The sequence below is a fragment of the Lepisosteus oculatus genome, chromosome 4 (assembly GCF_040954835.1).
Source record: "Lepisosteus oculatus isolate fLepOcu1 chromosome 4, fLepOcu1.hap2, whole genome shotgun sequence".
Taxonomy (NCBI): Eukaryota; Metazoa; Chordata; class Actinopteri; order Semionotiformes; family Lepisosteidae; genus Lepisosteus; species Lepisosteus oculatus.
Window position 1 is genome coordinate 60,660,021 of NC_090699.1, and position 18,004 is coordinate 60,678,024.

Here is an 18,004-nt window from a genome sequence, read left to right on the forward strand (position 1 = left end):
TGGTACTAAGACAGTGGGCCAGAGCTGGTGTCTGTCGTATCAGAGTAAAAACACCAACTGCATAAAATTCGTAACGCACACAAGGCTGGAGCTCTTCAGTTCATGTTACTGGCTTTCAAAGCTCCGAGGAGTGAAAAATGGAAGTGGAATGAAGAAACAAGCAAATACTAAAATCTCAGGAGTGTAAAGAAAATAATTTACCAGTTTTAAGTCTAGCCAGGAGGTAAAATATAACAGCAAAGAACATTAATTTGCATTACCGGTGTGAGGCTTTCATATAATCAGAATAATATTTGTGGTAATTGAAGTCCTCCTTTGGTCATCCCTTCAGGGTGAGGCTGCTGTGTATTTCCATTTTTCTCAGGCAACAGAGGTGGCAGCTGCTGGAGACCCTACAGTAGACTCCTGCATGTGCTGCATTTTGGGAATAATGTCTTTTGGTTTAAGGCAAAAGCAAGTTTGTGCTGTGCCTTAATCTTGTTGTGCCAAATTCGTTTTTTCATTTCAATGTCCTGTACTGCAGGTAATTAAGTTTAGTTAAGCTACTAAACACTAATTCCGAAAAAGGGAGGAGGAAAAAACAGGAAAAAAAGCACAATCATATTTGAATAAATCATCAGTGGCCTGTGGGTTTCACCATCAGACATCCCACATGTAGTTTATTTATCTCAGAACCACATAGTTAGGACTTGATTTAGATTTGCTTCTTGTGAACCATCGCTTAACATCTGGTAGGAAATAAAGATATTTGTGCTCACATCAATTTACAAAAAGAGAAGAGTATACAGTAATGTGCACAGACATGGAGAGATCTTTTGGGAAATCACACTTGCAGTACTGCCTGCCACCTACTGCTTAAAAACACTAAAGCCGAATTCAAACTGTAATTGTTTCCCATACCACAAATGTTCCATATCAATAACATTCCTCACATCTTGGAACTCAAATCTTATACTTAGATTTAAAAACTATCCTATCCTCAACAACACCACATGTTATTTTAAAATTTCAGCTGTCAGGTTCAACTAAAGCTGACGTACAGTCTACATCTGGGCAGTATCGTGTTTATAATTTAGCAGATTAGCAAACCAGTATGTGCCCATGAAAGCATTTCAAAACACTGGGATGGAAATCATACCACTTAACAGCACATGAATTAAAAAAAAAAGTCTAAAACACTTATTAGCCTACAATTTCCTCCTCAAGTGTTTGCTTTCCATTGGATCGTATAATTTAAAGATACACAAAGAAAATAAAGCTTCACATTTATCTTTAATGGTGAATCAAACAGAAATCAAAGAAAACCAGCTAGATCATTTGCTTAGACTTTCACACAGTGGGCCACAGGACTCCGTTCCTAGAGAATTCATTCTTTTTTGGCAAAAGTATTTGGTGCAACAGCTGAATAATCATGCTGCCATCTCATTAGGCAGCTCAAGGCTCTTAAGGCTGGCAAAGGCTGAATTCTAAGGAGCAACTTAATAAGCAACCTACATCCAAATGAGCCCAGTGTAAAATGAAAGAGTGACTCATGAAAGGGATCTGGAGTGTCCATCAATTAAAGAGCAGAATACATTTGAGGGAATAAAGTTATAGCAGTATGACATCAAATGCCTTTTCCTCAAATAGGAAAACATGGGTAAGACCTTCCATTAATCAGGCTGCTTATCCATCTTGGGTATAACAACCATGTTGCATTTATTTTTAGCTCATTTGCAATTACAGTACAAATATCACAATCACAATACTGTATACACTGCTGAGAGAGTCATTATTTTTAAAAGTTCTTAAGAATGGACAATTGTGCTCCGTTGGTGTATACAATTATGTTTTCAGAATTAATCCAATGAAAATTAAAGTATTGACTAAAAGGATTCGATGCTGTAGTAATTGCTGTGCTTACGAAATGGCATATTGTCCAGTGTAGCACTGTGCTTCTGTGTGCTTAGGATCAATGGAGGCAGACCTCCAAGGTTCATACTTCTTTGGTTCTGAGAGATTTGCCCTTGATCTCAGTGGATAAAAGGCTTTGGATATAAACTAAGAAAGGAAAAGTTAACCTTAGCAGAATTTCTTTCTGTATGAAGGAATTAGATTGCCCCTAGAGAAATTCTCTCTTGCAATACTTTACAACAATGCCAGGCTCACAAATAACAAATCTGCAAGAGGTTTATAATCACCTAGGGACCTAGAATTTGTATTTGGCAGGATCAAATTACCATTATTAATATTAGAAGCACAATAAAAATGTGATGTTTCAGACAGACAGAAAATTGTTTTTTTTTTACATTGAAGCCTACTTAACACTTATTTTACAAAAAATGGACAGCCTCAAACTCAACAGCAGAATCCATCTCTCTTTGAAAGGAGACAACGGGAAATAGAACAGATTGAATCACTGAAAGTTGACACATTTTGTTTAGAAAAGGAAATATTCCTTACATAAACACTTCATAGCAACATATCAAGTCATCTCGTTCAGTCAGGATGTAATATTAATCTTTAGTTCCCATTAAGAAGACAGACATGAAAGCATCTGGAAATTAAGATTTAATATATTTTAAATAATTAAACATACAGATCACTGATGGCTCTGATCCTGTTACAAGGCCCAAGCTGAGTAAGAAGTGGCCAGCCTGGTAAAAGATCTGCAATGCACAGCAGGGAGAAAACTATGAACTGAGCAGCAAATCTGCACTAGGGTCCCTTATGTTTTTAGATAAACATTTAAATTCATCCTCAGATTAAAAAATAAGTGTATGGAATTATTCCCTATTAATTTCGAAAACCTTATCCAAAACCATACCTTGATGATAACACTGATGAGGCCAGATGCCTAAATGTCAATGTGTCAATTAAACGGTAAAAGAAGTTAAGAGTCTTAAGAACACAGCTTTAAAAAATGTTTTAAAAACGTGTAAGAAAAGCTTTTCCTGTGCACAACCTTTTCCCAAAGATTAATTTAATCAGTGTGGCCTCTTTTCTGAAATGTGGTTCCAGTCCATCTGCCACTGTACCCCAATGTAATATGAAAAATATCTCTGCAATTAGGCATCAGCAGTAATAAGCCAGCTGCTGGATTGGATGATTTAATGGCTATAAACAAAAGGTAGTATAGTTTATGGCCCGGCAATTCTAAGGTATACGTACAGCATTCGTAAATAGGGAGCTGCTTGGAAGCTGTTTTTAGTTCTGATTTTCCAATTTAATAATACTGTATTAATTTAAACCATACCCTAAATGTCACTGTTGATGTGTCAACAACAACTACAAAGGAGAAACACTGCTTGATAGTAGCTACTAGGTACTGCACATTCAAATCTAAAACAGAGCACAAAGAACTATCTGAATGGATCACCCAGCAGAAAAGCCCTCTGCTTCAGCTGCAAGTTGGAGCAAATAAAAGATCCCCGGGTTGAATCTAGGGTTATTAGCCAGCTGGATTCTTCAAGGGACATGCAGATTGACAAGCATCTCCAAGGTTGGATGTGTTTCAAGTTGGCCAAAGATTCATTCAGTTTCATTAAAAAGATCCATGGTGCCAACAGGCTTGTGGTGCTGTCAGCCATATCAGAAAGTGTTACATCAGGTCCCCCATTAGATGCCTCCTCTATGATGTCTGTGCTACAGGCTTCAAGAGTGACAAGATGAGGAGGCGCTGACATTTTACAGGAACTATACAAGTTCTCTCTCCTGTGCCGCTAAGAGGGTCTCATGGCAATCTAAGTCTGCAAACTATTAGCAATTACCGTAAAAACCACATTAGTATTTTTCAATTCTTCTCAAGCCTTACAAAGACTTTCTGTAATTAAAAAAAAAGGTCCAATACAGGCTTTTATATGAATTTACAGAAACAAAAATTCTATGGCAACTATGGTTCAAGAGCAATATTTCATAGAGTAAACAAAAAGATTTAGAGGACAAAGTTTTTACACTGTGTTAAACATGACACATTTGGTGCTTTTGTTTTCACACAAAGAAGATGCAACATCATTATAGCAATGGTGATATTACAATCACTACAGGATTTTTTGTATACATGTGAGGGGGCAAGGAATCAATTTACATCACTGCATGACAGTGGGGGTAAAAAAAAAGACTTATTCTTGGCATCTCTGCAATACCAGATCATAAAGGTGGCACCTAATAGCACTTAATCTTAAAGTTGTGGTAGCTAATGCACACTTCCTTAGACTGCAGTCAGCAGCAATTTACAAAACAAAAAATCGGGATTTCAAACCTCGTAAGAGCTATGATTTAGGAAAAAAGGTGGCAAAGGCCAGATAGCACACAATGTACAGAATGAAGACATACATTTAACGCAAAAGGTTGAATCTGAGTGTCAGGACACATCAGTTTGAGACAGGTTTAATTACCACACGCCTTCAAAATAGAAGAGGAAAATTGGACTGTAGTGCTTCCACATGCTAAGTTAGTACCTATATGCAGAGTTGTAGGGGAGGTGGGTCAGCCCTCTAGCTTGCGATTAAGGAAAAATGGGGAGGACCTGTAAGAGTACCTGCTGGCAGGGGTGAACCTATTAGCCACACTTGCCTTTTCCTGTAACTTTCCTGAAAAAAAGTCGAAATGTGGGCAAGAAATGCAAGGACTCCACAATGAATGGATACTGTTTTAGTGAAAAAGCTTCTAAGATACATTATATAAAGAGTAGCATTTGTATAAAAAAGTCATAGCTGCAATAAACTATCACTTGTTAAAGCTACAAATGAATGATTATCATAATTCTAATGGATAAGCCAATACAATTAATGAGTAAAGAGGTCTAATAAATGCCTTCTGCCTCTAGTGTGCAACTAAGATCACTAGTTGAAACAGGGAATAATTCTTTAGACTAATGTGACTGGGATTTCCTGGAAGTTGGTTCCCAACTGGTCAAAATGGAAATTTAGAAGTCCCCAGTATGAAAACATGGTGTGGTGCTTGAGTAAAACTGATGTCAGGGGACCCTTAGACACAAACTGCAGTACATTAATCATGTGTTATGATTTATTTACTGGGGTGTATTAGTGACTGTCTGTGTGGCGTGTTGGGTATTGTCTTTGTTAATTACCGTCATTGGTTAAGAGCTGCAGATTAAACATCCAGTGACAAGTATCCATACGCATTTTGTCTATTTCTGTCAGTGTAGATTGCCATTTAACCACAGACGTTACACACTGAACATAAAATCTGACTAGACGACACTTTTTCACAAAGAAATATATTGCAAAACTCTAAATTGCAGTTTATTCAGTTACTCTTGAAGTAGGGCATTTTTAATTCATTGTTCGTTCAATATTTTACATAGAAGTCTGTACTTGTCTTCACAAAGACAATATTTGTGGAAAACTAAGAATATAGAACCCACTATTGTGTATTAATTACATCACAAGTGAAAACCCCAAGTGTACCCCAAACTAAACCTTATTTACCATTAAGGAGTGTTTTGATTGCAGCATTAATAAAAACATTACATTTTACATCAGGCAATTTTATTTACCTAAATACAACCCAAAATGTCATAGATAATTGCAAAAGAGAAAATTAATAATTCACTTTACACCACCTAAACAATCCTAAATCTGAGGTAAACTCAAATCTCCAATACATTCAAGACTTTAAAACAATGATGGAGCTGAGTGATTTTTACTTGTATATTCTGACCTCTCTCACTTGCTTTAACTCAGCTGTCCAGATTTGTCAGTGAAGGCAGGTGCATGGTTCGATAGAGGAGGAGAGGCGGGTTTCAGACGTGACTGAGCTCATTATATACATGAGTGTGAGATTGAAAAGTGTGGCATCTCAATTACAACCAGAACACTTTTCCTTTCCTCTACATGCAATACTAAACCCGTAGTTTCAAGTACAAAATGGTAGCTTTGCTCTCAGTTAAGAGAGTCCTAAAAGTACCAAGAAATGTTTAGTGTTTCGAGAAGAATTGCTGGGCTTGTTGCAGTTCTTCTGATCCTTCTTTAAAAGGTTAAAAGTTGTAAATGCATTTGGAAATAAATTCCATCACTGCCAAAATTGCAAACTGTTGTTGCCAGAGTCTTAATCCATCTGGAATCAATTCAGCCAGAGCTGACAAGATCTTTTCATTTTTGTTTTCTGATAAACTCTTAAAAACAAAATTCTTCACAGCCCCTGGAGAAAGCAGAGGGGGTTAAGCTGAGGCTGTGGCTGTCAGCAAGGCTGTGCTATAAGGACACACTTTTTTAATCTCGAGATTAATATTTTATTTAAAAGAGCCTCTGCTTCACAGGCTATAGCTCTCGTTTAATTAAAGGGAAAGCAAATGGGAATGCAGTGAGCTTATAGCTTTCTTGTCGTTTTGATCCATCATCTAATTAATAAAAATAAGATCAATTTTATCTAGAAATCACTGTTTTATTATCTTTAAAACAAAAGTAGCTCTAATGGTTATAAATTAGACAATGGAAATGTTAATGGGAGCCAATTCTTTTTTCTCCTCCAAAAAGAAAAAAAGTTCTAAGCTGACTCGGACTCAAACAACTGAATCACGACAGATAAGAAAGGGCCTCTGAGGGGCCAACCTCAGAGAAGGAAAATTGAAAGCTTCATAGGGAAGCGCTGGATTTGATGTAGTTTAGCACTGGCAAGAGCTGAAGGAACACCTTTCACCCTCTTTACTGATTGCTTCAGCAGCAATTAGATAACGCAGAGGACATTCAAATCAACACTACAGCACTGCACTGACTGGCTCAAATGAGCCCACCAACCTGCATCACCGCTCTGGAAGAAGCACACCAATTTATGGCATGAAAGACAGCTGCTGTTTCACTGGGTAGGTTAAAGGGCTGTTCTCTGCAAATTGTCAAAGGTAAACTCTGTGATTTTTGTAACCTTTCTCAGAAGGGGTTGTTTTTAGACGTGCTTTATTTCCCTTCCAGCTTCTCAATCTATCACAGGAATATTTTGTTTTGTTTGATGCCTAGAGCAATTTCTCTAATACAAAGGTTGAGAAAGCGCCACTACATATACTGTAGCAGCAGTAAACCTGAATAATGCAACATGAAGATACAGAAATACCCAGTGTTTTTTCTTCCCTTAATAAGGAATTGTACAGCACTTGAACTTGTTCAAGGTTGATTTTTCAGGTAACTATTACAAGAAATGTAATAGTTGCAGTTGCTCATGTGTAGCTGGGGCTTTCAGTTTTCTTGGGGCATTCATTGACAAACCTTAGTCAAAAAACATTTTAGAAGAGGTGAGACTTTTTTAGCTGTCTTTAGATTCCCTGGGGATGCAGGCTAGCATTGTTCAAGCAAAAGCTAAATGCAATCCTAATCATAAATGTGTATGTAGGGAAGGTTTTTTGCATGAAAAGCTTGTAGAAAACAAATCAAAATTATTGCTCAATTTCAAATGGCACATAGCTGTGTGTAACAACCCAATTTTAGCTTACATTATCAATAGCTTCACGTTGAATGATTGGCATGTAATAAGACCAATTATAATGCTAATGTAAGTTAAATGAGAATTATGATATTTCTGTCCATATCATAATCCTGGACATGATATCTCCCTAAAATAAAGTTCACACTTTCCTCTAGTTCCTGCTGTTTTCCAAGCACATCACATTTTTACATCCAACCAGCACATAATTAATTATTTTAAAATCCACATGGCATGTAACTCACTACTACATCTTCATTCGTTTTAAAAATCTAGGACATGTGAGTATTTTATATTTTATGACAATATACATGATTAATGCTGGCAGAATCACAAGAGCTTGGATGTTAAGATCTCCCTATGAATGGATTTGGTTAGCACTTTCAGTGTAGCCTCATAACTGTATGTGGAAGACAAACATATTAAAACTGTCTTGTATTCACATCAGATATCTATTACTTTATGTAGAATTGGAACAGGTTTGTAAAGTAGATTCTGGTTAAATTAACTTGTTAATTGCTGATTGCATTTCTCACTCACCCTGAATGCTAGTTTTCTTGCCACCTGACAAGAAAACATCACTTTTTGTTCAAAGTGTTCTAAATTATCACTATTTCCAGGTATTTACCTATTTAAATTTAAGACAGCCGTGGGCTCTGCGGCTCTCCATTCACAGGACATTCAGTACGATTATTCTGTTTTTCTTTAATACCTTTAGATCCTTAATGATTAATGTCTAAGTCCCCTGTAGCGGCTGAGGCAGAAGACAGAATGCACCGTACCACCCTAAAACACTAATACCATCAACTGCAAAAGGAGATCTGACAAAGAGGTGAGCACCAAAAAAAAGAGGAATTTGGAGTGCTCCATTAACCCCATAAGGGCTTTTCATTTCAAGAACTGAATACGTTTTCATAAATTCTTATCACTAACTTTTTGACATGCTTCATCCATTTTTGACAGTAAGCTGCTTTAAATGACTTTTGCCCCTGCCGTTATGCTGACTCTGGGTTGCACTCGAAGAACACAGGTCTCTTTATGACAGATTAGCTGGAGTACAGTGGGCGTCTGATTCACGACGCAGGCCGCTTGTCGATTTTTTTTTAGTTTTTTCCCCGAACAGACACAAAAAGATGGCTTTGAAATGACAAATCGGAGCAGAAGTGACGAGAAAAGCGTGCTCTCAGCCAGAGAAAGCCGAAGCCAACACACACAGCTCACAGGCAACAGGCTCTTGGCTAAGGATAGTAATTATGTTCACCACAGGCCAGCTGACACACATTTAACCCCTTTTTTAATTCTGGAACTTGACAAAAAAGAATGGTTATTCTACAGAGGAGGACTGAACTTTCCCAACCCAAAAAAATCTCAGACTTATAAAAAAAAATCGAAAAGGCACGACCTTGTGTTCAATCTTGAAACCAGAAAAATTTAATATTTAGTCATACTTTAAAGGGTTAAAAATACCCACTTTGTAAATGTGTAACAAGATATTAGAGCAGAATTACACGTTTACAAAATGTTCTTGTATGAAAATATGAAAATGCATTTGCTCATTAATGGAATTTTGATTAATAGTTCTGGATAAGGACCTGCATGTCTTGTACTGTAATACAATTTCACTCTTCTTTGCCAAGCCCCGATATTTCAGAGCAACAGAATACATCACTTGCTCTGCAGACAAGTAAACGAAAAAGACACCCTCTCTTTTAAAGCAAACTTAGTTTTTCAGACAGTTTTATCAGAGTTTGAAACCTTGAGATTTACTGTAGTCTTTTTAGCAATTTTATCCAAAGTGACTTCCAAAGGACAGGAGTGCGCTGAGGATCAGTTTTATATCTCCGCTGAGGGACACAACACAAAAAAGAAATTCGGTAACTTGCTTAGGATGTCACACAGTGGATTTGAGCTGGAAACATTCTACTAACGAGTCTTTTTTTTTACCCAACAGATCACCTGGCTTCTTAAGCAACCCATTTCTATGTAGTTTCAGAACACCAAAGCACAACAGTCTTTTAGTTTAAAATTTATGGCTTGTACACGGATATGGAAGGGAAAATGGGTTAAGATCAACGCTGTGGACAAAAAAAAAGGCTCTTTCTGTCCTCTGATCTTATCATGAAAATGCTGTTCCTTAAAGCGTTGCTTATACTGCTATCTTTCCCCTGATACCCGAGTCAACTCTTGCACAGAGAAAAGGGCAGATCTGTCTCATCCCTTAAAGCCAATGAGAGAATATGAAAAAGAAATTGCTCAACAGGAAGGAACAAGTATATGTCGGATTACTGCCAGAGGGAAGCTGCTTTGCCGATCAATTTTAACAAGTTTATCCAGAGCTGTATATGTTGCTGAAGTTGGTACAACAAACTGCAAAAAATAGAATTTGAGATGCCAGAGGTGCTAGTTAGCGAGCTTATAATAATCTGATCACCCAAGTTACTGACTGGGGACCTTTTAGATCATATCAGTTTGCAGAGCTCTGTGAAGGTGCATTCAGAACATTCTGAGCACAGACCATCACTGAGGAAACCAGAAAATGTGTTTTTCTGCAAAAAACACTTTCTACAGTGTGGCTTTTGTTATGGCTTGGGTTCACAGTAGCCTCTACATCAGGATATCTCGAATACCATGATGTTCTAGGATTAAGTTTTTTAATGGGTTCTTATACTCCTGTTTATTCAATGTTCTGTCTAATTCAATGTGATATGTTTTTTGTTTACACATATAAAAGACTTGAGAGGTACACGAAAAACAAAATTCACTCCATTTGCTGGATTATTTTTTTACAGATTCCTCTTTCATTGCTGGTAATAGATGACAGTTAGCACAAGCTAGCTAAGAAAGAGAATGCTGGAATACAAAACTGTTAAAACCTTGTCTAAAAAATGTTGACAGCTACTCTCTTCTTAAATAGTGCCAACTCAGAATATATTTACATAATAATGATACAAAAACAAAAAAGGTGAATATATGCAATGCAGGCTCAGACTAAGATGCACCTCAGTCACAATAATTATAATAATAAAAAAAATATTTTACTTTTTCTTGTATACTACAAACTTCTGCTTCCTAATCAGAATGAATTTGAAATTGAACCGAAACTGCCAGGTCCCATGCACACGTTCGTCAATGAAGCTTAGGATAAAGCAAGCCAAAGCAACACGGACACAAAATGCAAGTAGAAAAGAGTGATTGAAGCTTTTACAACTCGTAGAAATATATATTTTTAAACTTGATGAGCAAGGGTTCTCCTCGCTGATAAAACTCAAACCTGTGTTATCCATCAGCACTTTCACTGATGTCACTGAGAAGGCTCCCCTGGCTGAGGATAGACCGTCAAGCCCCAGATACTTTGATACTAACCTGTATAGATGGCCAGCTTCCTCTCAATTTGTAAGCCGTGTCTAGCCCAAAGTAATACAGACCAACAGGCTCTATGGGTTGAAACAAGCCTATGAAAGCTTGTTTTGTATTCTGTATGTAAACTGGCAGCCCGGAGAGAGGGCAGCAAGTCCTCAGGCTGTTTATTACTCCCAGATCGTGGCATCCTAAGAAGTGGCCAACTGTGGAAATTGACGGGGCAGTCTCTGTTGCAATCTGGTTCCTCTCAAATATCGAGAAAGGTAGCTAAGCCCTGCACAGTGCAAGCGGTACCATTCCCTTTCCTGCCAGGGTGTATGAGAATCTGACCTTGTACTCTCTAGCCTGATGTGTAGCAGAATACAGAAAAGCTCTGCGTGCATTAATGCAAGAAGGTTGGCACTCGTAGCCAATTGGTGCACTGACCCGCTGTCACACCCACCCCCCCACAAAAACACCCCATAAAACCAAACAATAAATTCTATAAAGGGCTTGTATACTTAAAGTAAGGCTCTGTTGATATTAAGTTCTTTTAAAGAGAAAAGGGTAATAAGAAAGGCCTCACAACAATAACAGTAGACATTATGGATTCTTAAGATCAATGGATGCAGCCATCCAATTCAGAAATTATCGCTAGGGAATGAACAAGCGGTGCTACACAAATGTATAATTGATTAGCTAGGGGCTGCCTTTGAGCAGCAGCTGAAGTTGTAGTGATTAATTTACTCTCCCCTCATATGGAGAGTTATGTATTTTATGAAGATAGTGTAGACAGGTCTCAAATCTATGGTCTTAAACTCTGTACACCCCCTTCTTTGTTCCTAAGTGCTACTGTGCATTAAATGGTTTTCTAGTGATTAACAAATTCTGCATTTCAAGTGAAGATTTGCAGCAGGAAGGGCTGTATTAGTTGGAAATGTTAATCCATGTAATTTGCTCTTTGAGGCAAGAAGTAAGCCCATATAGTCAGGGAAGTCTTAAAGAAGAAGATAAAATAGCAATTTATAATTGGATGAGGGAGGTTACCTTATGACCAGTTCTGAAAAAGACGCATAACTAGACTTAAGGAGGCTGAACTTAAAGATAAGGAATGGTTTCCTTTGCTGTAGCATGTAATGTAAGTATCAAAATGAAACGAATTGGTAACAAACACAGTTCTAACTAAACTACCCTCACCATTCATTTCTGATCAGTATCTTACCACTTCCTGTAATACAAAGAGCCCCCTTATGATATGGACATCCAGCATACTGGTTATTTACCAGTGTATGCTTTCTCATAAGTCTTGCTCACACAATCATTCTCTCAAGCCGGCATCACACTATATGACATTTCCTAGGATTTTCAATAGTAGCATATATTTACAAAATCATAAGAAAATCACAGCGAGTTGCAGAGCGCACCCGTTAATGTCAACTGTGTAGTGTGACTGTCACGGACGTCCAAAGGGACTAACCGTGGGGAGCAGGAGAGCGGAAAAAGACCCATATGCGTAGCGGCGAGACGGGAAAAAGGCCCGGGCTCATTAGTGCAAAGCAGAGAAACCTATGCCCTCAGGGAACGGACGTGGGGCGCCCTGGTGCTAGGCGGGTCTCAGGACATCTGAACGTCAATGCTGAGCGAGGACAGAGTGCAAGACCGGGAAATATATAGCCCAGGGGAAAGAGAGGGACCGGGAGGACAGCAGACCAGAAACTAGGGACAGGACAGAGAAGGAGTGCCCTCTGGCTACAGAGGGCGTGACAGTGACATCCCCAGCGACTCAGTCATAGCGCTCCTAACAGCCCCTATGACTCTCTGCGACTTGCTATGACAAAATCAAACTGGTTTGCTTTTCTCGTAGAGAGTCTCAAGTCATAGGGGTGGGCAGTGAGCCAGATGTGTACTTGTGAGATAATGTGCCCATTATACTATACATTATAGTGCAATACTAATTTGTTTACAATATTTGTCTTAAAGGTATTTTATATTTTTTACTTTTATTTTTGTATATGTGGGCAATATTCATAAAGAATAATTATATTTTTGAAGATGTTTATTTTTGGAAAACAATGCCTGTGTTACATATTTCAAGATGTTTATGTGCTTGATCTCCATGTTGTCTGTTTACTCTCGTGTGGTGCTCCTCATGAGGCGACCTTGTGGTACTTTTGCGGCGCAATACAAGATTTGGAACCGTGATGTCATGAGGGAAATGTGTAATTAGTCATCCCCTGCGATTCCTATTCGTATATTTTGACACCCTCTAGGAAAGAAAAGGCAGCAAGATTCAGCAACGACACCGTTAAATCTGACATGCTCTCTGACTAGAAGTCGTGTCGAGTCATGTAGTGTGACACCGGCTTAAAGTTTAGAGGTTGTCTCCAATTCACCCTTAGGTATTCTTCATTCTTACTGTAATCTTATGACTCCTTCTAAAGTTACGGATATCCTTTTGAAGATGTTGAAATCATTGGACATTGTTATGTACTGTATATTTCATTAAAATGTACTTATTTCCGACAGCCCTCAAGATCTAAGTGAATCTTTCCGGCAGCCCATATGTTGTATTAACCAAGTCCTGTGTTCGTGCAGTTGACACCATACTGCTGATGAAGTTCACCTCGAAACAAAATTTCAACCCCAACAAAACAAAAGCTGCTGTCAGAAGTCACTGGCTGGATATGACAAGGGTTGCCCATGTTGAACAAGAGTGCTCTACATCAAGAAAAGGGGGGTGGGGATGGAGCAGATCAACCCCAGTGGCTGTTTCCAGAACACCATTCACACAATTTACCACAAAAGGTCTTTAAAATTATCTATTGGACATACTAGGATTCACAGCAATCTACCAGCAAACAGGATGCATCAAGCTGCCAATTAAAAAGTGAAATGCTTAATAAAGTATGACCTCCGTTTTTGTGGTTTTACGCAAAGCCAATTACTCAATAATTCAAAGACTAATTTAACCTTAAATAAGGCTGGTCTCAAGAGAGGAAATGAGTGGCAGATACACACAGTACAGTGAATTGAGAAGAGTAAATTTGTAGTTTTTGAATCAATCGTTGCTGTTACACATGAATTGTAAAAAACAAAAATGGATTTGTGGAGCAGGGAAGAAAAAAAAAGAATGTTCACCTGATAAACAGTTTACCCTAGAAGAGGACACAGTCATTGCTTGGTATTCTGCTGTGGGACTCGGGAGGCAGGAGATGTGATTGATATTTATTTTTCATGCTAATGTAGCATTTGGAAATGTAGAACAAGATACAATTTGCATACTTCGGGCTCCCTTTCCGTTTTTCAAAAAGCATAAATCCTGTTCTTCTCGAGATCCTGCAAGGCTAGCTAACGGGGCTTATTCATAAAAAAGGCACATACAACTGCTGTTTTTTTTTTTTCTCTGACGTTCCTTTCCAACCATATGCCCTCATAATGGATGACATTAATTAAGCCAACATATTTCAGTTAAAGGGAAAAAAATCACATATATACACATTAACTGACCTCAGACACATTGACTCGTCCCTCCTGGAAAGAGCAATCTGCAGCATTGTGGGTACACATGTGGCGATACTTGCACCAGTGACAGGGAAAGGAACCATTAACGCAGGAGAGGCAGCTAAAAAGAAGAAAACAAGAAAAACAGTAAACAGGTGTACATACAGTAAATAGCCACAAAATGCACATTGGGAAATTCACCAGGGTGTTCAGCAATATAAATGTTTGGCCAAGATGTTTAGTATATCTTCTGTATAAAAATACATGCTGTATCTTGAATAAGAGACATGGAATCGTGTGACCACTTGGTGATGAACCTTGCATACCCCCAGTTCTTGAAAATCATATTGCTTATGCTTTCTTAAAAATTAAAACTGCACACTTCATCTTTTTCATCCCAAAGGATTACAAAGTGATTCACAAATAGGAGGGGACCCACTACATCCACCAATGAAGAGCAGTGACTATGCTCCAGCAGTCCTACAGTATAGTAGATCAGTTGGAGAAGTGAGACTTTTCTACATCAAATGACGGGGAATCTCAGGCCAGGCTGGACTAACCTAGAGCAGAATTTATCCAGGACAGCAGGGTTAACACTGCTCTCCTTATCGAAGGTGTCATGTAAATTTTAACAACCGAGGAAATTGTCAACCAAATACAAAATAGTCAGCTTAACAGTACATTAAGAAGCAACTTGTACTCCTTAGCAGTCTCCCATTCTAGTGCTGACTAGGCTAGCTTCTGAAATCTGACAAGACCAGGCTACAAGGTGGTAATGCTGCTGCCAACATCTGAAGATAAAGGCTTGTCAAGATGTGAACGAGGCAAGTACAAATTACTGGCATGTTGTTTAAACATTGGCAGCAACCTGGTGAAATGTTACAAAACTCCCTAATTTTCCACCATCCTCCTATTTTCTTTCAACTCTCTTTATATCTCACCTGCAGCCAATTATCAAATATCAACTAACATATGTTAACACATACAATCATAAGAAAAGAACAAGTCCAGGGTCAGAACACACGGTGGTATTTTGCTTTCAATATCAGCCAAGTTTGCTGGCAGGAATGACAAGGCCCAGCCTTGCTTCTTCCCATGATCTGCTGGTTAAGCTACAAGGTGGTAATGCTGCTGTCAGAAGATCTTTCTTACAATGCGCATAAAGCACTCCATGATCTTAGCCCAAGGTAGATTCTAACACTCCACACCACTTGACACCAATTAAGGTCCTGAACTACAAATTGACTGGCCATGCATATAACTAGGACTATCACCACAGCTGTCATGCCTACCATCACTCAGCTACCTCCTTGTAGGATTTTGAATTCAGGGACAGATAGGGAGGATACAACACAATAAACTCAAAATTCAGCAAATGTGTTCTGTTTAAACCGCAGCAAAATTCCACCATCTTTGGTTTCCCTCCGATTAATATTTTGAAAAGTGTCTGGAGATTCTTCAGCACAATATGACTTCTTAGCTGCTGTTTCCATTGTATGAAATCATGGTGGTGGGAGATAAAACTGTATATTTCTAAACTGGCTTGCCAAACCAAAGATGTATGCTATGCCTTATATCTTGCACTTGCACTATTTGTGGTTCACTGTGTAAATTATGGCATTATGTTTAAGCTAGTTCTCACATTTCTTCAAGCTAATCAATATTTTACTACAGTTCTACACCTTGGCTGCAAGTTAAATTACACATAATGTAGTTGTGTTATTAACTGTCACTCACTCTGAATAAAAGCATCACCCATATGAAATAGCAGTAAACGAAAAGATTCGTTTAACAGCACATGTTCAGGTTTATAGATAATGCATAGTTCTATTTCTTTTTAATGCTGGTCTCCGTTTATACAGCTAGGCGTACTGGAGAAATGGGGGGAAAAGTAACAGGAACTTGAACCCACAACCCACTAGTTAGAAATCCCGACACTTATATAGGAAAGCATGTGATAAAAGAAAATTGAATGGGAGAAAAAAAAGCATTTATGATTTTTTCATGCTCCTCAGATCTGTCATTTATTAGCACTCAGTGAGCTTCAAGTGGCAGACTCCACAGTAGTGTTTAATTTACTTCCCATTTACATTCAGTTACTGTGTACTGACACAGGGACAGAAAGGCCGTCGACTTAATTTATAGCTTCATAGTTAGCGCTGCATCATTTGAAAGCCTTTGGCCCTCTGTGCAGCTAGGGGAAACAGTCACTCAGTTATCGATGACCGCTCTTCAAAACAAGATTTAGATCAGATAGGTGAAGTAGCCTTGGGACGTCTTATTCCACCTATAAGCAGGGCTAGAACTGAGGGGAAGTGCTATTTGTATTGTAACAAGACATGTTTGCCTACTTAAAAGAAATATAAAGATCTGCTCACCTAGTTTCCCAGAAACCCCTATCTCCTGACAATAAGGACTAAGGGACTAAGAGACTAAGCATTCCACTACACTTTTTTTCTATGGCAAATCTTGAATCTCCCCACATTTCTAGGTTATGAATCTGGCTTTACCACACCCTGGCAATAATCCCCTTGCTTACCGTTTGATACTGCAATTACTGCCTGCATTTGCCTCCATAGAGAAGAGTAGCTATCTCTCAAAATCACAAAGTGGTTGATTCATACACCAATTTGGCACTGTTCTATTACAACAAAGTTAACTCTGAATCTGGGCTACAAGATTTAAAAATGACAAAAACAATATATTCACATCATGACCAGGTAAATTCCACTGTGTATAAGGAAGATGTCATGTCTACATTCTATAACGAACTCCATATTAATAAAGGATGGAACACACACAACAAATTGGACAATTAGGAAATGCCACACAAAGACATTTACTAATGTCTTTACTAATTTACATAATCATCTCAACAATCCCAAATATCACCCCTCCCCTTGTCTGTAAAAGAAAAGTCTAAGAAATAGTTCTGCCTCATGCTAAACCTCAACAGGAGTACAGTATATCATAATGTCAAAAATGGAAAAAAAAATGTGTACAGTACAGTACATAACATAGAAGTGACTGAAGATTCATTTCAGGCCCACTGGCTGGACCTGTCACCTCAGCCAGATAAATGTTCAGTCAGCAAAGAGGAAACATCAATCAACATGGGGGAAAATAAGTGGCAGGAGATCAACTCCAGGAAGAAAAATGGTAGTGGACACAGTGGGAAGACGTAGAGGCAGAATAGATCAAAAAGTTGTTTTTTTCCTCACAGGGGGGTTTATACTGTATATTCATAGCTGGAGAGTACAAGCAGGAGTGGGAATGAGATTTTGGCAGTCACATTTGGAAACCCAAGAACATGATGACTGTGTTGAACTGAGAGTGTCCATGGGAAGGTACAGTACAGTATGTTCTTGTTCTATATAGTGACTGATGCCTCATTGATTCCACCTCACCCTTGCATAACTATGGCTTTGCAACAGTCCTGACAATAAGACAGGTCTCTGATGACTAAACTCAAATGCTCAAATGAAAATTCAGTTCAAGCATAAAGAATAAAACTACAAAAAAGGCCCTTGGCTCTCTAAGGAATAAGTTACGAAACATACCGTGGCTTAGAGAAAATGTCCCAGGAAGAAATAAGTAGTGTTGTTCTATTTATCATTATCATCTTCTCAGTGAACTGTCAATGTCCCACTGGTCTCCCCTACTGTCAAATTATTTTTTTTTGCCACCAGCTAAATAAAATGTTCTGTTGCTGTAAATGGGAATTGAGATGGCAGAACCCTGCAGATAT

The 18,004-nt window shown here is 38.3% G+C and overlaps 1 protein-coding gene across 1 annotated transcript in view; it reads right to left on the bottom strand.

The window, feature by feature from the left end:
* The window catches only part of plxna1a (plexin A1a), a 278,302-nt gene that overhangs the window by 83,458 nt on the left and 176,840 nt on the right, over positions 1-18,004 (bottom strand). Inside the window, exon 9 of the mRNA XM_006631093.3 lies at positions 14,263-14,377. Coding sequence (XP_006631156.2) covers positions 14,263-14,377 — 115 coding nt within the window. The remainder of the gene's footprint in view (positions 1-14,262; positions 14,378-18,004) is intronic.